Source organism: Mustela lutreola, chromosome 9, assembly GCF_030435805.1.
Source record: "Mustela lutreola isolate mMusLut2 chromosome 9, mMusLut2.pri, whole genome shotgun sequence".
Lineage (NCBI taxonomy): Eukaryota > Metazoa > Chordata > Mammalia > Carnivora > Mustelidae > Mustela > Mustela lutreola.
Genome location: NC_081298.1, coordinates 452,335 through 468,771, shown reverse-complemented (window position 1 = coordinate 468,771; position 16,437 = coordinate 452,335). Strand labels below are relative to the sequence as shown.

Sequence of the window (16,437 nt, the reverse complement as noted above, 5' to 3'; positions counted from 1 at the left end):
CTGACACAGGAAGAGGGGGTGCCATGAAAGACTCAGGAGGCCTCCGCTCGAGCCGCAGTTTCCCAGTTTATTGGAAGTGGAAGCTTTGCAAGAAGGTCGAACTAACCCGTCACAGGAAGGACGGCCCTGGGCAGGCCCGGAGCGGCGGCTGCGGACCGGAAGGGGCCGCGCCCTGCCCTGCGGCTGCGGACTATGGCGGCTGCGATTGATTTTCTGCCGACCGATCACAGAGTCGTCTCCCAAACAATAAACACATCTCCAGTACAAACACAGGCGTAGGGTAATCACTACAAAGGGGTATAATGTAGATTGTCCCCAAGGGGGGAAGAACACAATTTTCAAACACTGCCCTTGTCTGTCGGTTTTGCTTTTGTTGACAGGTTGAGAGCATGTTGGAAAAATAAATATTTAGGAAAAGCGCACACAGAGCGCCCTCACTACAAGGAGTTCTGGAAGGGACACACACAAAACACAGTATAGAACCCAGAAAATAAGACCGACCAGTAAGTATGGCTTTCTTAAGCGTCGCACACGTCACAGAATGAGCGAAAATAAGATCATCTTTCATCATATTGCAAAAAGTTCCAGTTTTTGCATTTTCTCAGAGTTTCTTTTTTAAAAAGGAAGATGTGCAAAGTCGGAAGGAGTAGCTGTGTCTCGAGTTGAGGTCCCTATTCAGTCCTGGCAGTGTTACGACTGTTTCCCAAAACCCAGAGTCCGAACATACAACCTGGTCAGGATCCAGAGCTTGATACAAAAGTCCTACAGGTTCCCTGTCCCCCCCCCACCCCAAAGAACTCACCACTCAACGCACTGCATTTTCCACTTTGGTGTTGCAAACACCAAAATACAGACAGACACGAACAAAAAGGTACAAAACGTGAAATGTAATCTACACATTTTTTCCTCTTCATAAAAAAATATTTATTAGGTTTAAACATTGATTAAAAAAAAAAAACCAGTCACGTAAAAAAACCCTTCGCCACACGCCTTTTCCCTCCACGCCTCCTGAGTGGGCGCGTTCACCTCCACGGACGGCGGCCAGCCGCCCAGCGCACGCCCGGCGGACTGGGTGGGCAGGGGTGGGGCCCTCGGTTTTCCAGTACAGTGTTGATTTTAGGAAGAAAATGCCCCTGTGGCACTGACAGCGACCCCCCGAAAACGTCAGCAAGGGTGGTCGGGAGCAGGGAGCGGCGGGTCAGAGCGAGATGTCCTGAGTGCGAGGCAGAGGTGGCCCGGGGGTGGGCGGGGCGGCCTGAGCGGTGGGACCAGTACAAAACCCAGAGACACTGTTGGTAGCAAAGGTCTGGTTTCCAAATACATTTGTAAGAAAGGAGGTCTGTTTAGAAAAGGGTCAGAAAGTCGGGGAGGTACATAGTTCTGAGGGCCCCATGAGGGGTGCAGCCCGGGGCCTCACTGGTGAAAGGCAGCAAGGGAAGTATGTCCCAGAGCCCTGCACTGGCCTCGCCACTTCGGTGTCAGGAAGGGCGGCCTTCGTCCCCACGTCCCCACGGAGGACAGGAGTGCGGGCGGCCCCATCCGCGCCCTCTATCTCGGGGTGCCCGGCTCCCCAGCAGCCGCCCCGGGCAAGCACTCCAGGTCACCATCGGAACCCAAGGTAGGGACTCGTGGGATTCTCCTGTTTCCACCTAAAAAGAATAGATGTGACTCCGCGGCCAGCTGCATAGCAGCTGACAGCCCGTGGCCTGAGAGAACAGGAACACGGTCTTCGGCAGGGGCCTCCGCCGGGCGGGCGCAGGGCGGAATGTCTGAGTAGAGAGTGCGGTTCCCGGCGGCCCGGCGGGAAGGGGACAGAGCAGGGCGGGTCCTGCGGCCCAGGGCACGGTCCTCCCAGCGGGGCCCTTGCTTTTCACTCAGAAAAGACCGGAGTCGTGAAGCGGCGGTGAGCTCATCTCCAGAGCCGACGGACGGACCGACAGGCGGAAGGTAAGACAACGCCAGGCTTCGTCACGCCAGAAAAATAATGCCAACCACATAATCGTATGCAACTACCTCAAATACGTCTCCGACGACTTAAAAAGTTTGGTTACCCACGCGGGGAGGTGTGAGCAGCACGAGCGGTCCAGTCCCCACCCCCACTGTTAGCAGCAACAAGGCAAGGGCACCCGGGGGCAGGGGGCGAGCGGGAGCAGCCTGGGCACGACGGCGGGGCCGAGGGGCTGAGGCCGCCCCGGGCTCCCCAAGGAAGTGCGGAACGGAGAGCCCGGGCGCCCCGAAGGGACCTGAGTGGCCGGCAGCGGGGAGCTCCGAGCCCTGCACCAGAGGAGCATGGCACGTCGGTCCTCACCCGGCCGCCTCCACGGGAAGATAGCACCTGGGAGACCTCGGCCCTGGCCGGGGCTTCTGCAGCTGTTCGATGGGAAGCACCAAAGCCCAGAGGCGGGAGGGCCCCAGGGCTTCCTGGACACTGAGCCTGAGTTCCACGAGGAATGGCCACGACTGCGGCAGAAGGCTGTGGCCGTGGCCGTAGGCAGTGACCAGGCTGCTGAGAAAGGGCGAGCAGAGCGGGGGGGGGGGGGCTCCAGCACTGGACATCGGATGTATGCAACACCTTCCTTAACGTCCCTTGGACCTGTGGCCTCGGGGACGACGCTCAGGACTCCGACCAGTCCCGACCGTGACCTGGTCATCGGGCCATCGTGCGTCCTAAGAACCGGCTGGCCACATGGGCTCCCTTAATGCCCTAGCCACACGTACCTGCCGGGGACCCTCCCTTCGTCCCTGCAGACACGAGGGAACGTGTGCTCTCCCTCTGCTCAAACCCACCCTGTGCCCCCCAACGTCCTGTTCGGTCCCGGAGCCCCGACTCGCTGGGGTCATGCCTGCCTCAGAGCCCGTGGGCTTCCGTGTGTGTCTGGGGGCAGGAGCAGAACAAAGGGGTCAGCGTGGTCTGGCCCCAGGCGAGAGCAGATCCCTAGGCAAACACGCGTGCACACGCACACACACACGCACGCACACACATGTGCACGCACACACACACGCATGGTGGAGGGGGGCACGGCCACGGCCCCGCCCCCAGGAGGGATGGCAGGGCCCCCGCCCCGCAGCCTAGGAGATCCAGGAGAAGTCCTTGTCGGGCGCGCCCGGGGGGCTGCCGGGTCCCCGCGGTGAGTCCTCGTCCTCCTTCTCGGCCACCAGCAGCGCGTCCTCGTGGGCCAGGCCCACCTCGTCTTCGTCCTCACACAGCTCCTCCTCGCCCTCCCCCCGCGGGTCGTCCGGGTCTTCCAGGTAGGGCCCATCGCCAGGGAACAGCTCGGGGGAGCCCTCGGTGCCACCGCCGTCCAGGGGCCCGGCCACGCCTCGGCCCGCGCAGTCAGCACAGACGCCGTGACGCCGCGAGCCATGCTTGATGCCCACGCTGGCGGCTGACATGAACACGCGGCTGCACAACTTGCACACGTACTTCTTGTCCTTGCTGTGGACCTGCGGGGGAGCGGGTGGTCAGCGCGCGGGGCGGGGGGGGGGGGAGCGTTGGTGTGGGGGGATGGGCGGTTAGTGGGGGGCATGGGTGGTCAGCGCGGGGAAGGGGGAGGGGGTGGTCAGAGTGCAGGGGGATGGGCGGTCAGTGAGGGGGATGGGCGGTCAGTGAGGGGGATGGGCGGTCAGTGAGGGGGGATGGGCGGTCAGTGAGGGGGATGAGCGGTCAGTGAGGGGGATGGGCGGTCAGTGAGGGGGAAGGGGGAGGGGGTGGTCAGTGCAGGGGGATGGGCAGTCAGTGAGGGGGATGGGCAGTCAGCATGGGGGAAGGGGGAGGGGGTGGTCAGAGTGCAGGGGGATGGGCGGTCAGTGAGGGGGGATGGGCGGTCAGTGAGGGGGATGGGCGGTCAGTGAGGGGGATGGGCGGTCAGCGCGGGGAAGAGGGACGGGTGGTCGGTGCAGGGAGCAGGAGGCTGCAGTTTTAATTCCTCAGATTTTTCGGAGTTCTCTGGTGTCCAGAGCAGTGAAGTAAATGAGAACACAGCGAGTGGTGTCAGGGTGGGAAAGGTTTGCTGAGCGCGTCTTCCCCCACACCCGGAACACACCCTCACCGACGGGTCCCCGTCCTGGGGGCTGGGCCCTTGGAAGGGGCCCCTTCCCCGTCCTGGCCGGAGGGCTCCTCATCGCCCAGCACAGGGGCTCCACAGGCGGCCGCGAACGGTCCCCGCCCACGGAGACCATCGCTCCACGGTTCGCAGCCGCCCAGCGTCCACCGGCTGGGCCCCGACACGTCCTGAATCTAGAAACGGAGCCTCACACGACGCGGTCCCCGGGACCCTCCCGTCTGTCTCTTCCGTTTGTTCTATTTTCCAGCCAGGGCCCCCTCGACCCTCCCCCGACAGAAGCTGTTCTGAGAGCCGGCCGGGCTGCGCCGGGGGAGGCAGCGTCCACGGACACCCCTCAAGACCCAGGGTTCCCAAGGAGGGAGTCGGGGGCTGTGCCAGGACGGCCCGGAGCGACTAAGGCGTCGTGGGGAGCCCCTCGGCCAGCGCCAGATGGCCGGGCCCCTGTTCGGACAAGCACGTGGAGGAGAGAGGGAGGCTGCGGGCGCCGTGGCAACCCAGGGCTCGTCCTCAATGGGAGGCCGCTCCTGAGACCCCCCCACCCGGAGGACTCCCAGCGCCGCCGCCCCAGTCCCTCCCACTGCACGCGACGGCGTTTGCCCATCTGCCCGGAGGGGACGCCGAGTGCCCCTACTGCTGGCAGACGCTCAGCGGCTTCTGGAGGTCGGGGCTCCCAACCACGAAAGGGGAAGACACGGAGCCTCTTCTCAGAAAAAGGCAAACCTGCACACATTTTAAGTACATTTTCAGGGATTTATGTTCCTCCCTGAAGCCCAAGCAGGACCCCAGGACGGAAACCTGGCCCCATCCCCGGTAAAAGACAAGGGCCACACAGAGCCTCGGACAGAGGACGTGGTTTTGCTAGGGAAGCCGTCACGGCCTGCGGAGCGACAACCTCCAGCACCTGAGTGTGGCCAGCGAGCCACCGTTCACCTCCGAGTGGGACAGCGTGGGCGTCGGCGCGTGTGTCCCCCCAGGTTTCCGTGCTAACGTGAGCCTCTGTGGCTCTCAGGGTGGGCTCCGCAGAGGGGCCACATGGACGAAAGGCCAGCTCTGCAGTCGGCGGCCTCAAGTTAGCCGCAGCGACTGCCTCACAGACCTGCCGTCCAGGCCGGGGCTACCGCTTCCCCCGCTGCTGGACCCCACGACGGGGGTGGGGGGACACCGCAGGCCGGGCCATGGGACATCCCTCGGTCAGCTGGGCTGGGCCCCCCTGCCTCTTGGGACTGTCCGCACTCCAGCTTTGCTGCCTGACTTCACGGGAGTCTTCCCGGGTGTCCTCACCCCCGAATAAGAGCCCCCACTGGGCTGGAAAGATGAAACAACAGGCTAGTAAGGTTGCCCCGTGCAGAGAGCCAACGGGGGGATCCAAGCAGAGTAAATCTGGATGCGACCCCAAAGTGAGGCAGAGCCCCCCACGCACCCCAGATGGACACACACAGGCAAAGACCCCACTCGTCCACGCAGCTCCCCTCATCAGCAGCCAGGCCTGAGGGTGTCACCCGGCCCTCCCCCAGCCACCTGCTGCCCTTGCGCTAGGGCACCCCTGGGTCACCCTCACCACAGCCCACACAGCCCTCCCACACCTCCTGGGGCTTCTCAGCATGCTGCAGGGTCAGCCAAGTCTGTGCCCTGAGGACGACTCCTGACACCGTGCAGATTCCCAGACTCATGACATCACCCCGATGCCCTCTCCCGGCCCCTGTGGCACAGGCTGAGGGCTCTGGGCATCTGCCCCCAGGGCCGCCTCCACCGCGTCAGTCCTGCAAGCTCCAGCTGGCCCCACCCTCAGCCCCGAACCCCGCCTTGAGTGCGTGTCTCAAGAAGATGACACTGTGCACAACCTTGTGGTCCAGCCGTCGCTCCCACAGTTCATCTCGCCTGCCCAAGGCTCCCTTGTCCTGGGTGTTTTGGCAAATCTGCCTCCGTGTTTCAAGGACGACCTTCTGTCACTCCTTGACCGAGCACATGCAACCATTCAGCACCTGCCGGCTGGGTGCCCGCCACTGCCAGGCAACCCAACACTTACAAGGCCATGGGGGAGCCAGGGCGTCCCACCATGACTTGGAGCCGGGGCACTGGAGGAAGTGACATGGTGGGACACGAGGGGCCCAGGGCAGGGGTCCTGGCAGGGGAGGAAGCACTTGCCAAGGCCTGGTTGGAGCTTGCCAAAGCCAGGCCGAGCTCTGGGGCTGGGGGTGCTGTGGCCCACCTGCTTTCTGCCCCAAGTCTCAGTGGGTGGAGCTTCTCAGGAAGGGTGGGGGTCAACACGGCTCCACCTACTCAACTGGCCTTCCCCCTGCAGAGCAGAACCTGCTTTAGGGCTTCCCATGGCCTTCTGGGCAGCCCACATCATCACCCCAGCTTTCTGGACCTCTCAGCCCGGCACAGAGTGGGCCCAGCTGACCCCATGAGGACCCCATGCTAATTACCCTCCACTGACCATCATGCCAGCCCCATGCTGACCCTGTGACAGCCCATGCGACCCCATGCTGACTCCATGATGACACTGTGATGACCCATGCTGACCCATGCCGACCCCATGACAACCCACGCTGACCCATGATGACCATGTGATGACCCACACTGACCCCACGCTGACCCATGACAATCCACGCTGACCCCAGGCCTACCCTGTGTGACCCTATGGTGACCCATGCTGACCCCAGGTCCACCCCATGCTGACCCTGTGACGACCCATGCTGGCCCCATGCTGACCCTGTGTTGACCCTGTGATGACCCACATTGACCCCTCGATGACACCATGCCAACCCCATGCAACCTTGTGACGACCCACACTGACCCCATCCCGACCCCGTGGTGACCTTATGACAACCCATGCTAACCCCATGCAGACCTGGTGATGCCCCATACACCCCATGCTGACCCCCTGATGACCCATGCTGACCCATGCCAACCCCGTGACAACCTATGCTCACCCTATGCCGACTCTGTGATGACCCATGCGACCCCGTGCCGACCCTGTGACGACCACGCTGACCCTATGCCGACTCTGTGATGACCCATGCGACCCCGTGCCGACCCTGCGACGACCCACGCTGACCCCATGCTGACCCCCCGCCCCCACTCACCAGCGTGTGCCGCTTCATGTGCTCACGCCGCGTGAACTTCTTGCCGCAGATCTCGCAGGGGTAGGGCCGCTCCCCGGTGTGAGAGCGCATGTGCCGCTTGAGGATGCACTGGTGCATGGCCGAGAAGCTGCAGTAGGGACACTTGAACTTCTTTCTGATCACCGTGAACTCGTTCACTGAAAGACAGCAGACCCGCGAACTCAGTGAGCCGCCCGCCCCCGCCAAGCCCGCCCGGACGCCCCCATGAGGCCCACGCGTCCCACCGAAGGTTGGAGGCCGCCGCTTCCAGCGCTGCCGGCCACAGGGCCGTGAGCGTCCGAGACCCCGTGAGCGCCGCACACGCTGTCGGAACGGAGAATGACAGTGTGACGACACGTGAAGCCGGAGTCTGGGCCCCAGCCTGCGGCTCCGCTCAAGCCCACGGGCCACTGGGGGCCAGGAGCCACCGGGCAGAGCTGGCCCCTCCAGGCACCCGCAGGCCAGAGGCACTTTTAATGTCCAGAGGGAAGGTGCCGTCTAAGCAGCTGGGGGCACAGCCGAGGGAGAGGCTCGGGTCAGCCCCCAATGTGCAGCAGGACCGCTGAGTGGCCTCTGTCCCGGGTGTGACTCCTCTTGCCCGTTCTGCCTGCATTTCAGGAAGCGATGCCACGGGCCCCAGAGGGGTCATCCTGTGACCTGCTCAAGTGCACGGCAGCGGCCGCATCCCACACCAGGACGTGGCCACCCTTCAGAGGCACCTTGCCTCACACTCCAGGGCATCTCCTGGTGGGGATCATGGGGTCTGGGGTCCCATGCATCAGACCCACTGTGCAGCGCCCCACCAAGCACGGGGCAGCTTATCCTGAGTGGTGCCCTCGGCGATGGGCACACCCAGACACCACAGTTAGCCCCTCTGGAACACGCAGAGCCTCCACCCAGTAACCCCATTAACCTTGAGGACTGGAAGCAATCGTCCCAGACTTCACCAGGATCGCTGAGAGTGGCCAGGGCCTGGGATCTCACTTCTTGGCACACAAGGAGCCCGGCCGTGGACACTTGTCCAGACGCATTTCCCCAGGGCCCTCACGCTCTACAGCCCGGACGGCACCTGGCCAGCTGGACATGGCACCAGCACCCCAAACACAGGCCAAAGGTCCCCACAGTCACAAACACTGGCCAAGGCCAAAGGCAGGCTGCTGGAATGAACCCCAGGAGGGGTGCGGACACCGTCAGCCCGGTGGTCGTCCACTGGGTCCTCCGAACCCTACCAAATGTCCAAGTGTGGCAGGCCCTGGCCACAGTCACCACTGCCCCAGGAGGTGCCCAGGCAGCAGATAAGAAAACAAATGCCCCAGAGTGACACAGCCCAAGACAGCGGGACCCAGCGAAGCTAAGGTGACTCAGAGCCTGGGTCCCTCTTGCAGGAGGGAAGCAGCCAGCCTACTGGAAGGATGACCACCTGTCCCCACAACCGTGGGCCGCCCACCATGCCGCCCAGTAGCAGGGGCCCTCCCTGCCATCTCTGTGAGCCATGCCCACGGCCCCGAGACCCATTCTGCTGTTCAGGCCCAGCCATGGGCATGTCAGCACGGAAACGACAGGTGCAGAGTGGCAGGAACCACACTGGCTCCTGGGCTCCCTGTGCCGAGCTGGCCCTCACCGCTGCACCTCTGCCCTAACACACGCCTGCTTCAGTGTGTGGAAACGCTGTGTTGCTCTCTCTGCTTTATGCTCAACGTGAGGCTCGAACTCACAACCCTGAGATCAAGAGTCGCACACTTCACGACTGAGCCAGCTGGACGCCCCAGAGAGCAGTCTCCAACTTTTTTTTTCAAGTATTTCTTGGGGCGCCTGGTGACTCAGTGGGTTAAAGCCTCTGCCTTCAGCTCAGGTCATGATCCCAGGGTCCTGGGATCGAGCCCCGCATCGGGCTCTCTGCTCAGCGGGGAGCCTGCTTCCTCCTCTCTGTCTGTCTGCCTCTTTGCCTGCTTGTGGTCTCTATCAAATTAAAAAATAATAATAATAATAATCTAAAATAAATAAATAAATAAATAAATAAAGTATTTCTTGCATGAACCCTTAAAGGGCATCTAAACATGCAAGCAACCCAGATTTCTTTTGTTCCCACGGGCAGTGGTGCGAGCCTGTCCCACTGTGTGCCTAGAGCTCCAGGCCCTGGTGTGAGAGTCGGTCCTCCCAGCACAGCCTTCCAGGGTGACTGACCTCTAGGCATCCTCAGGCCCCCACGGCCCCAGCACTAGGCTGTGTGGACTTGATCACAGCTCACAACCGATGCCACTGCCTGGAGCCTGGCCGCCCGCTCGCCCCGTGGTCTCCATGCCCGTAAGAGGGACGCTGCATCCCCCCAACACCTCTCTCGGAAATCTGTCCTGGCCAAGGCAGTAGAGCATTTGCTCCCAATCAGAAGTTCTGTCCATGTGCTTGCTGGCACAGGGGCGCGTGTGCGTGCGTGTGGCGGGAGCCGGGGGCGGGACGGACACCGCAGCCGTGCCTCGGGGAAGACAGCAAAACCAGAAGGCCGCAGGGAGCACAGAAGGCACGTGGCAGCCCGCGTGCACCCCGCGTCCCAGCCACGAGGACCACCTCAGCTGACAGCTCAGCGTCTGACCTCGACTCTCCTCTCTACGCACAAACAGGTTCTAGATCGCAGACTGGAACGGTGACATACAGTCACGCAGGCCACTATTCCGCTAACACGCGGTGGCCGGCTGTCCACGCCACCATTTCAGCGGCGGCCTGCACGGGTCTGGGGCCCTCACTGACCCAGCGGAGACCTTCCTGCTGGATGTCCACGCCGCGCCCGCCGCTCGGCCCCCGTGCACGAGTCCGTGAGCTCCCCGATGGGGGTGCCTTGCCTCCTGCACGCACAGCCTGAGAAGAGGCACGGGCCGAGCTGCCGCCACCTGTCCCCGCGCGGCCGTCCTGTCTGCTGCCCTCGGCCGAGGTGCAGGGAAGCCGTGCGGGTGTGCCGGACATCGGTGCCCGCTGTCACCGTACGCGCTCTGCCAGCCTGGCCTCCGGGCTGGAGGAGAGAGCTGCAGGAGTTTCTGGGGTGTCCGTGCAGCCAGAAGGGAGCTGCCCTTCCTAAGGGAGGGCCTCGAGCCAGGGGGAGCTCAGGCTGTGGCCCCCGGAGCAGGGCTCCTGCACCCCCACAGCGGGACCGAGTCAGGGAAGCCTCGCAGCCCGCACACTCGATGCAGCCGGGCCGGCCCGCAGACCAGGCCTGCCGGGGTCGTCCCCTCGGCTCTGCGCCTCCGGTCCTCCCCAGGGGTTCTCCAAGGCACCGTGATCCCACTTTTCATCTTACACCAAATAAAGCAAAGGCACCACCCACTCTGGGATGGAGAGAAGAGGAAGTGAACTCTTGCCTCATTTTATTTAAAGCAACCTTTTCTGAGAATATTTGTTCATGGCCTCTGTTCTGCTTCTATAAACACGCAAGTTAAAATGCCCTATTATGTATTCTAGCCTTCTGTATTTAGCAACTTGGACTTACACGTGAAAAAGAATTGATTTCTGTGCAGAAGTGCTGCATTTTTTTCCCTAGAAAAACAACGGAGAATGCACAGGCGTGAGTGTGGCTGTTTGTTAGGGACCCTCCCTGGCTGGGAAGAGCCTGCGCGGGGCTCCAGGCACTAAAAACACACACTTTCTGAAGCAAAGAGGACGATGTTGGCTTTTTCTTACTATGTTCGTTTCCTGCCTCCACCAGAACAGCAGGAACGGGGCGGTCGAAGGCACCACAGAGCTACCCATCCGCAGCCGGGGAGCCAGAGTCTGGGACCCAGGTGTCGCAGGGCTGTGCCCCCTCCCGAGGCTCCAGGGAGGGTCCTTCCGGCCCCTTCTAGCTCCTGAGGGTCCAGGAGTGCTGGACTTGTGGCCACATCTTCCTGTCTCCGCCTCCTTCATGTGGCTTCTCCATGTCTGGGTCCCTCCTCTTCTGTCTCTTATAAGGACACTTGTCATTGGATTTAGGTCCAACTTGGATATTCCAAGATGTAGTTCTATCTGCGAAGATCCTTCTATCCACATAGGGTCACATCCACAGGTTCCGGGGATTAGGACGTGGACGCAGCTCTGGCGTGGGGGACACCATTCCACCACCTCCGGGAACGAACAGCACCGTGAGCAGTAAGGGAATGTTCCTTGGCTGTCATGATCAAAACAACTTCTTCTTGGAAAGAACCTGACACTTCCAGAACCTGTGACTTACAGTCTCTGTGTGTTCGGAAAACTTGCCACAGCACACGGTTTTCTTCTCATAAACGCTGAGAGAGCCTGAGAAGGTCAACAGTGACAGCGTCACTGAAATGATGGAAAAGCACAAATCCATCCAACCGAAGCAGACGCTCGCGGCCGCTCTGTCCAAACCAGAAGCCCTCCCTGAGACCGAGCGCTCCGGCGTGCACAGGAAGCTTATGGCCAAGAAGCAGGTTCCGATGCCGCAGTGGACTCTGCAGAGCAAGGAGCCCGGTGACACCTGATCCAGCGTTGAAAAAATGCATCTGTAGGAAGCCTGCGGGGCCGCCGCCGCCTGTCCTTGGCCCCCACCCCTGCCCCCGCCCCCACCCCTTGCAGCCCCGCAGGAGGGTCGGACGCGCCGGATAAGCAAACACCATTTCATGATCACCTCAAAGCCTCCAGGGAACCGCTGGCGATGCAGACGGCTGCACGAGGCGGCTTCTCCAGAAGGGCACACGGGTCTTCCCTCACGACCACCGCATGTTCACTCGGCTTCTGACTGTAATTTCCAAGCACTGCACTTCAAGTGCATTTCAAAAACAGGTCCAAACAGGAACCCCACTTTGTTTTTCCAATAATAAGTTTATTAACTTATAAGCGGCCAATTATTTTGTCTTAGAACATAGCGAAGCTCTAATGTGTCCAAACTACTTTTGAAAGGTTTTCAAACCCTACAGGAAGTGCATACAGCTGACTTACGCACGCCAGACATCCGCTTTGGGACCCCGCATTTGCGGGATCACACACTCAGGTTCTGCCTTATTCACTAGCAGAGTCAGCGAAAGCCACTGCGCGGCTGTCTGGAGCAGTGGCTTGCTCCCGCTTGCTGCTGTGCTGCATTCCATGGTACAACACCAACCCCCCCACCCCGCCACGGGCGCCGAGGGCCACCCGACCTCACGGACCATGGTGCTCAGATGGCTCCCAGACACGTCTTCTGCCGAACAGGCTCTCATTGCTCTTGGGCATACACCTAAGAACGGACCGTCCGGTCCACAGGGAACTTGCACGTTCTGTTTCAGCAATGGGGCCAGGCAGTGTTTCGCGTGGCCGCATCAGTCTACGTCCCCTCCAGCAGCGCACGAGCATCCCAGGGGCTGTGTCTTTGCAGAGGCCTGGCTCGGGCAGTCTGTGGGTCTCTGTCCTCCGGCCTGACGCGTACCGCGAGGCTGTTGTCTGCATGTCCCACCCACGGAAGGCACCACGCCCACTGGGCACGAGCTCGCTCAGGTCTCTTCCTTGATAACTAAGCTGCCTCTTTCTTAGATGTCTTTAAAGTTTTATGTATTCTGAGTATGAATCTTTTGTCAGATACATTTATGCAAACATGTTCTCCAGCCTCTGGTCCTTTTACTCTCTGAACAGCATCTTTAGTGGAAAAATTCGTGATTTTCACCATGTCCACTTAGACAAGTGCTTTTTATGAGCTTCTTGCAAACCACCGTGATCATGAAGCTATTGTCCTCGGTCGTCTCTCTGAAACCATACACTTTCTGATGCATCCCAAATTAATCTTTGTGCTTGGGGTGAGTTGGAAGTCAAGATTTGTTTTTTTCAACATCCGGAGCACTCAGGATCACGTACTGAAAAGACTGTCCGGCCTCGGGGCACGGCCGAGGCACCTCTGCCCAGGCCAGGGGTCAGACCATGTGGTCTGTGCGGACTGTGCCTGCGGTTGCTCCCTGGTGGTTCCACCACTCGGTGGACAGCCTCATCCTCATCCGGGCTGCCTGTGACAGCCACGCCTTTCCTCAAGCATCCAGATGCTTGCACATTGGGGCCCTGGGACCGCCCCTTGCAGGGTTGGCCATTTCCAAGAGAACTGTGTGCCTTTCACAGGCACCCACTATCACGTCGCCTTACTCACCCCAGCGCCAGACAACCCCGGGTGGTCCCTGCGCCTTGGAGCGCTAAGCCACCCTAAGCCTGCTTGCTCTGGACCAGCCGAGTGGTCCCTTTGGTCCCGAGGAGGCCACAGTCAGTCCCAAGGGCTCCCGGGGGAGCCCTACATGCTGTCTTACACCCCCTTCAGCTCCCAGTCCGACAGTGTTTTAAGGAATTGGCCCATTTCCCCCAGCTTGTCAAATGCGTTGATCTAAATTGTTCACAGTCTTTTCTTATTCTTGCTCTGATACCTGTAGGGTCTCAGGGGTGATCTCTATTTCACACCTTCTATGTAGAATCGGCACAGTCTTCCGTTCGTGCTGCTCACGCCTGACAGGGACTTGTGACTTTCACTGACCTGCACGGCTGCCTTCCCTGTTCTACCGCATCTGCCTCCGCTTCGCTGACGTGTCCTCTTGCGTGCACTCCCGCTTACTCTGGGTTTAATTCGCTCTCCCTTTTCTCATTCCTTGACCCAAAATTAGACTACGTGCAGCTCCGGGCACAAGGCCCCCGGCCCGTTTCTCCTGCGTCCTGCGGGTCCCGATGGGCTCTCTCGTCACACCACTCAGTGCAAAGTATTCTGCCATCTCCGCTGTGACTTCTTGGACTCGAGCATTACTTAAAAGTATGTTGTTTGATTTCCAAACGTTTGGGGGATATTCCAGTATCTTTTTGCTGCTGATCTGTAAAGAATGATGTCAGCGGGCTCAGAGAAGACGCGGACTCCACCGAGACCCGTCTGCCCTGGGAGCGCGTCACCAGCACCTGTCACCCGCACCGGAGATTCCACGTTTCGGATTACTCACGTTGTTACAGGTCAGCACCTGCCAAACACAGGTGGGAAACGTCCACGCAGAGTAGCAAGTTGAATCCAGGGATCTAGGAAGAGAGTGGTCCCATGTGACCGGATGGAGTCCCTGCAGAAACGTGGGGCTCAGTTAATATCTGGAAGCCGCTCACACCATCTCTGTCCTCAGTTACTCGTCCGCCGGCCCATCAATCACGGAGGAAATGGGTCCAAAGTCTCCCACTGGGACGTGAATTCATCTTTCTCCTTTGACTGCGGCCGACTTTCACATCACACATTCTAAAATCAGGCCTGTTCCGCCTCCCCCAGAACTGATCCCTTTACCATTACATGAGGTCCCTTGAGTCATAATTCTTCAGTTTACATTAATGTTAAGATTAAAGACTTTCTGTAGGGGCTTCCTTGGTTTACCTTTTTTTTTTTTTTTTTAACTTTTTATTCATTTGAGAGAGAGAGCATGACCAGGGGCGGGGGAGGCAGAGGGAGAAGCAGATCCCCGCTGAGCAGGGAGCCTGGCGTGGGGCTCCGGCTGGATGCCAGGACCCCGGGATCATGACCTGAGCCGAAGGCAGACACTTCACCCACTGGGCTGCCCAGGCGTCCTTCCTTGGCTTCTCTTACTATCTTTTTGCTTTAACACTTTCTGGGTCCTTATCTGTGAACGGCATCACCTACAAACAGTGAACTTTTTCCACCCCAAATTTTTCCATCTTTTTATTGCAGTGTTCAATCGACGCAGCCACGTGAAGTCTACCATCTACGGTCCTTCACTGCTCCCTGTGGGCCTTATCTCTAATGAGTCTTTTTCTCTTCGTAAGCCTCTGAGTTGTGCTTTACTGTTTCGGCCGTTAGGCACACGACTTCACAAGGAATGCCAGGAGCCTTCAGCAGTCCAGCTCATCTGTCCCAGACCCCTTGTGCTGCCACCATCTTGTGTGACACTCTGATTTCTGTTAAAAAAAAAACCCACAAGATCCTCGTTTCAGCGATCGAGATGCGTCCCGTCACACGCATGCACGGCCACTCTTGCTGTCGCTCGAGGGCTGGCGAGGGCTGGCTTCCGCGCTTGGTGGCGGCTGGGGGACGCGTGTGGACGACAGTGTCTCCACTCAGCCCCTCTGTGAACAACACCGTGGCAGGTGTGCAGGCGGTGGCCTCCCTGGCCCTCTGATCAAGACCGTCATCAGCCTGGCTCCCGGCGAAGCAGCGTCGGTCCTCGCTGGCCGCTTTTAAGACTTCCTTCTGTCACTGGTTTCCAGTAGTTTGACAGTCCTGTCCACAGACACCGTTTTCTGTCTGGCGCTCATTCTGCTCCAAGTTCCCGGAGCTTCTTGAACCTGTCGGCTGGTGACTTCCATCAGCTCCAGCAAACGAACTGTTCTCTTTGGGTGTGTCCTGCCCCGTTTCTGCCTTTCTCCGTTGAAAATCCAATTACACACGCGTTACACACATTCACCCTGTATCGTGTCTCTTTGCTTTTTCCCCATTCTTTTGTTTTCTTACTCTTTTAAAAAAATATTTTATTAAAAAATATTCTATTTACTTATTTGACAGAGAGAGCGAGCGGCAGAGGGAGAAGCAGACTCCCCACCAAGCTGGGCGCCGGATGCAGGACCTGATTCCAGGACTCCGGAGTCATGACCTCAGCTGAAGGCAGATGCTTACGGACTGAAGCACCCAGGTGTCCCCTCTTTCCTTTCTTTCCCTACAAGCTTCAGCGTGGACCTTCCCCAAGCTTCCAGTTCACGAACCCTGTCGTAGGTCGTGTCCAGACTGCTATTCGACTATGCAATGAATTCTTAATTTCAGACATTTTATTTTCGTTTCCAGAATGTCCCGAACATGTCAGTACGGAGGGTCTTCCCGTCTGCTTTTGCAGCTGGGACTTACGTCAGGGCACTCTGCTTCCGTGAGGCGCAGACTGCGGCCAGGCCAGCGGGGCACTTCCTGGGCTGCCCCTCTTCCTCGGTCTCACTGTTGCTGTCTCTCCTGCTGAGCAGACGGTCTTGGGAGGACTAACCTTCGCCCTGTAGGGCTCCGTGTGCGCTGCTGTCGGGACTGCTCTAATCTGGTTTTGGTCTCACTCTGAGGAAGAGGCTTTCACATCAAGGTGTGACCCCTCCAGAGTCTCCCCTGAAAGCCCAAGGTGCCTCCCATGTTCTGTTGGGTTTTTTCCTTTTTTAACTTTTATTTACTTACATAACCTCTACACCAAACGTGGGGCTGCAACTCATGACCCCAAGAGGAACAGTCGCACACTCCTCTGACCGGGGTGACTGGTGGCACCCCTGGGCTGTCTCCATTGTCTCTGTGATCCTCCCTGGGCTTGCACGGTGCCTCCTGTGTC

General features: G+C 59.6%; 1 protein-coding gene across 2 annotated transcripts in view; it reads right to left on the bottom strand.

Moving 5' to 3' along the window:
* Nucleotides 1-47: 47 nt before the first annotated feature.
* The window catches only part of ZBTB46 (zinc finger and BTB domain containing 46), a 60,713-nt gene continuing 44,323 nt past the window's right edge, over nucleotides 48-16,437 (bottom strand). The window contains exons 4-5 of one of the 2 annotated variants that reach the window (XM_059133991.1): nucleotides 7,154-7,329; nucleotides 48-3,444 (exon numbers count right to left, since the gene is read on the bottom strand). In XM_059133991.1, coding sequence (XP_058989974.1) covers nucleotides 3,070-3,444; nucleotides 7,154-7,329 — 551 coding nt within the window. In that variant the 3' untranslated portion in view covers nucleotides 48-3,069. Of the gene's footprint in view, nucleotides 3,445-3,822; nucleotides 6,361-7,153; nucleotides 7,330-16,437 lie in introns of those variants that run through there. The other variant, XM_059133992.1, reaches the window with a different exon arrangement.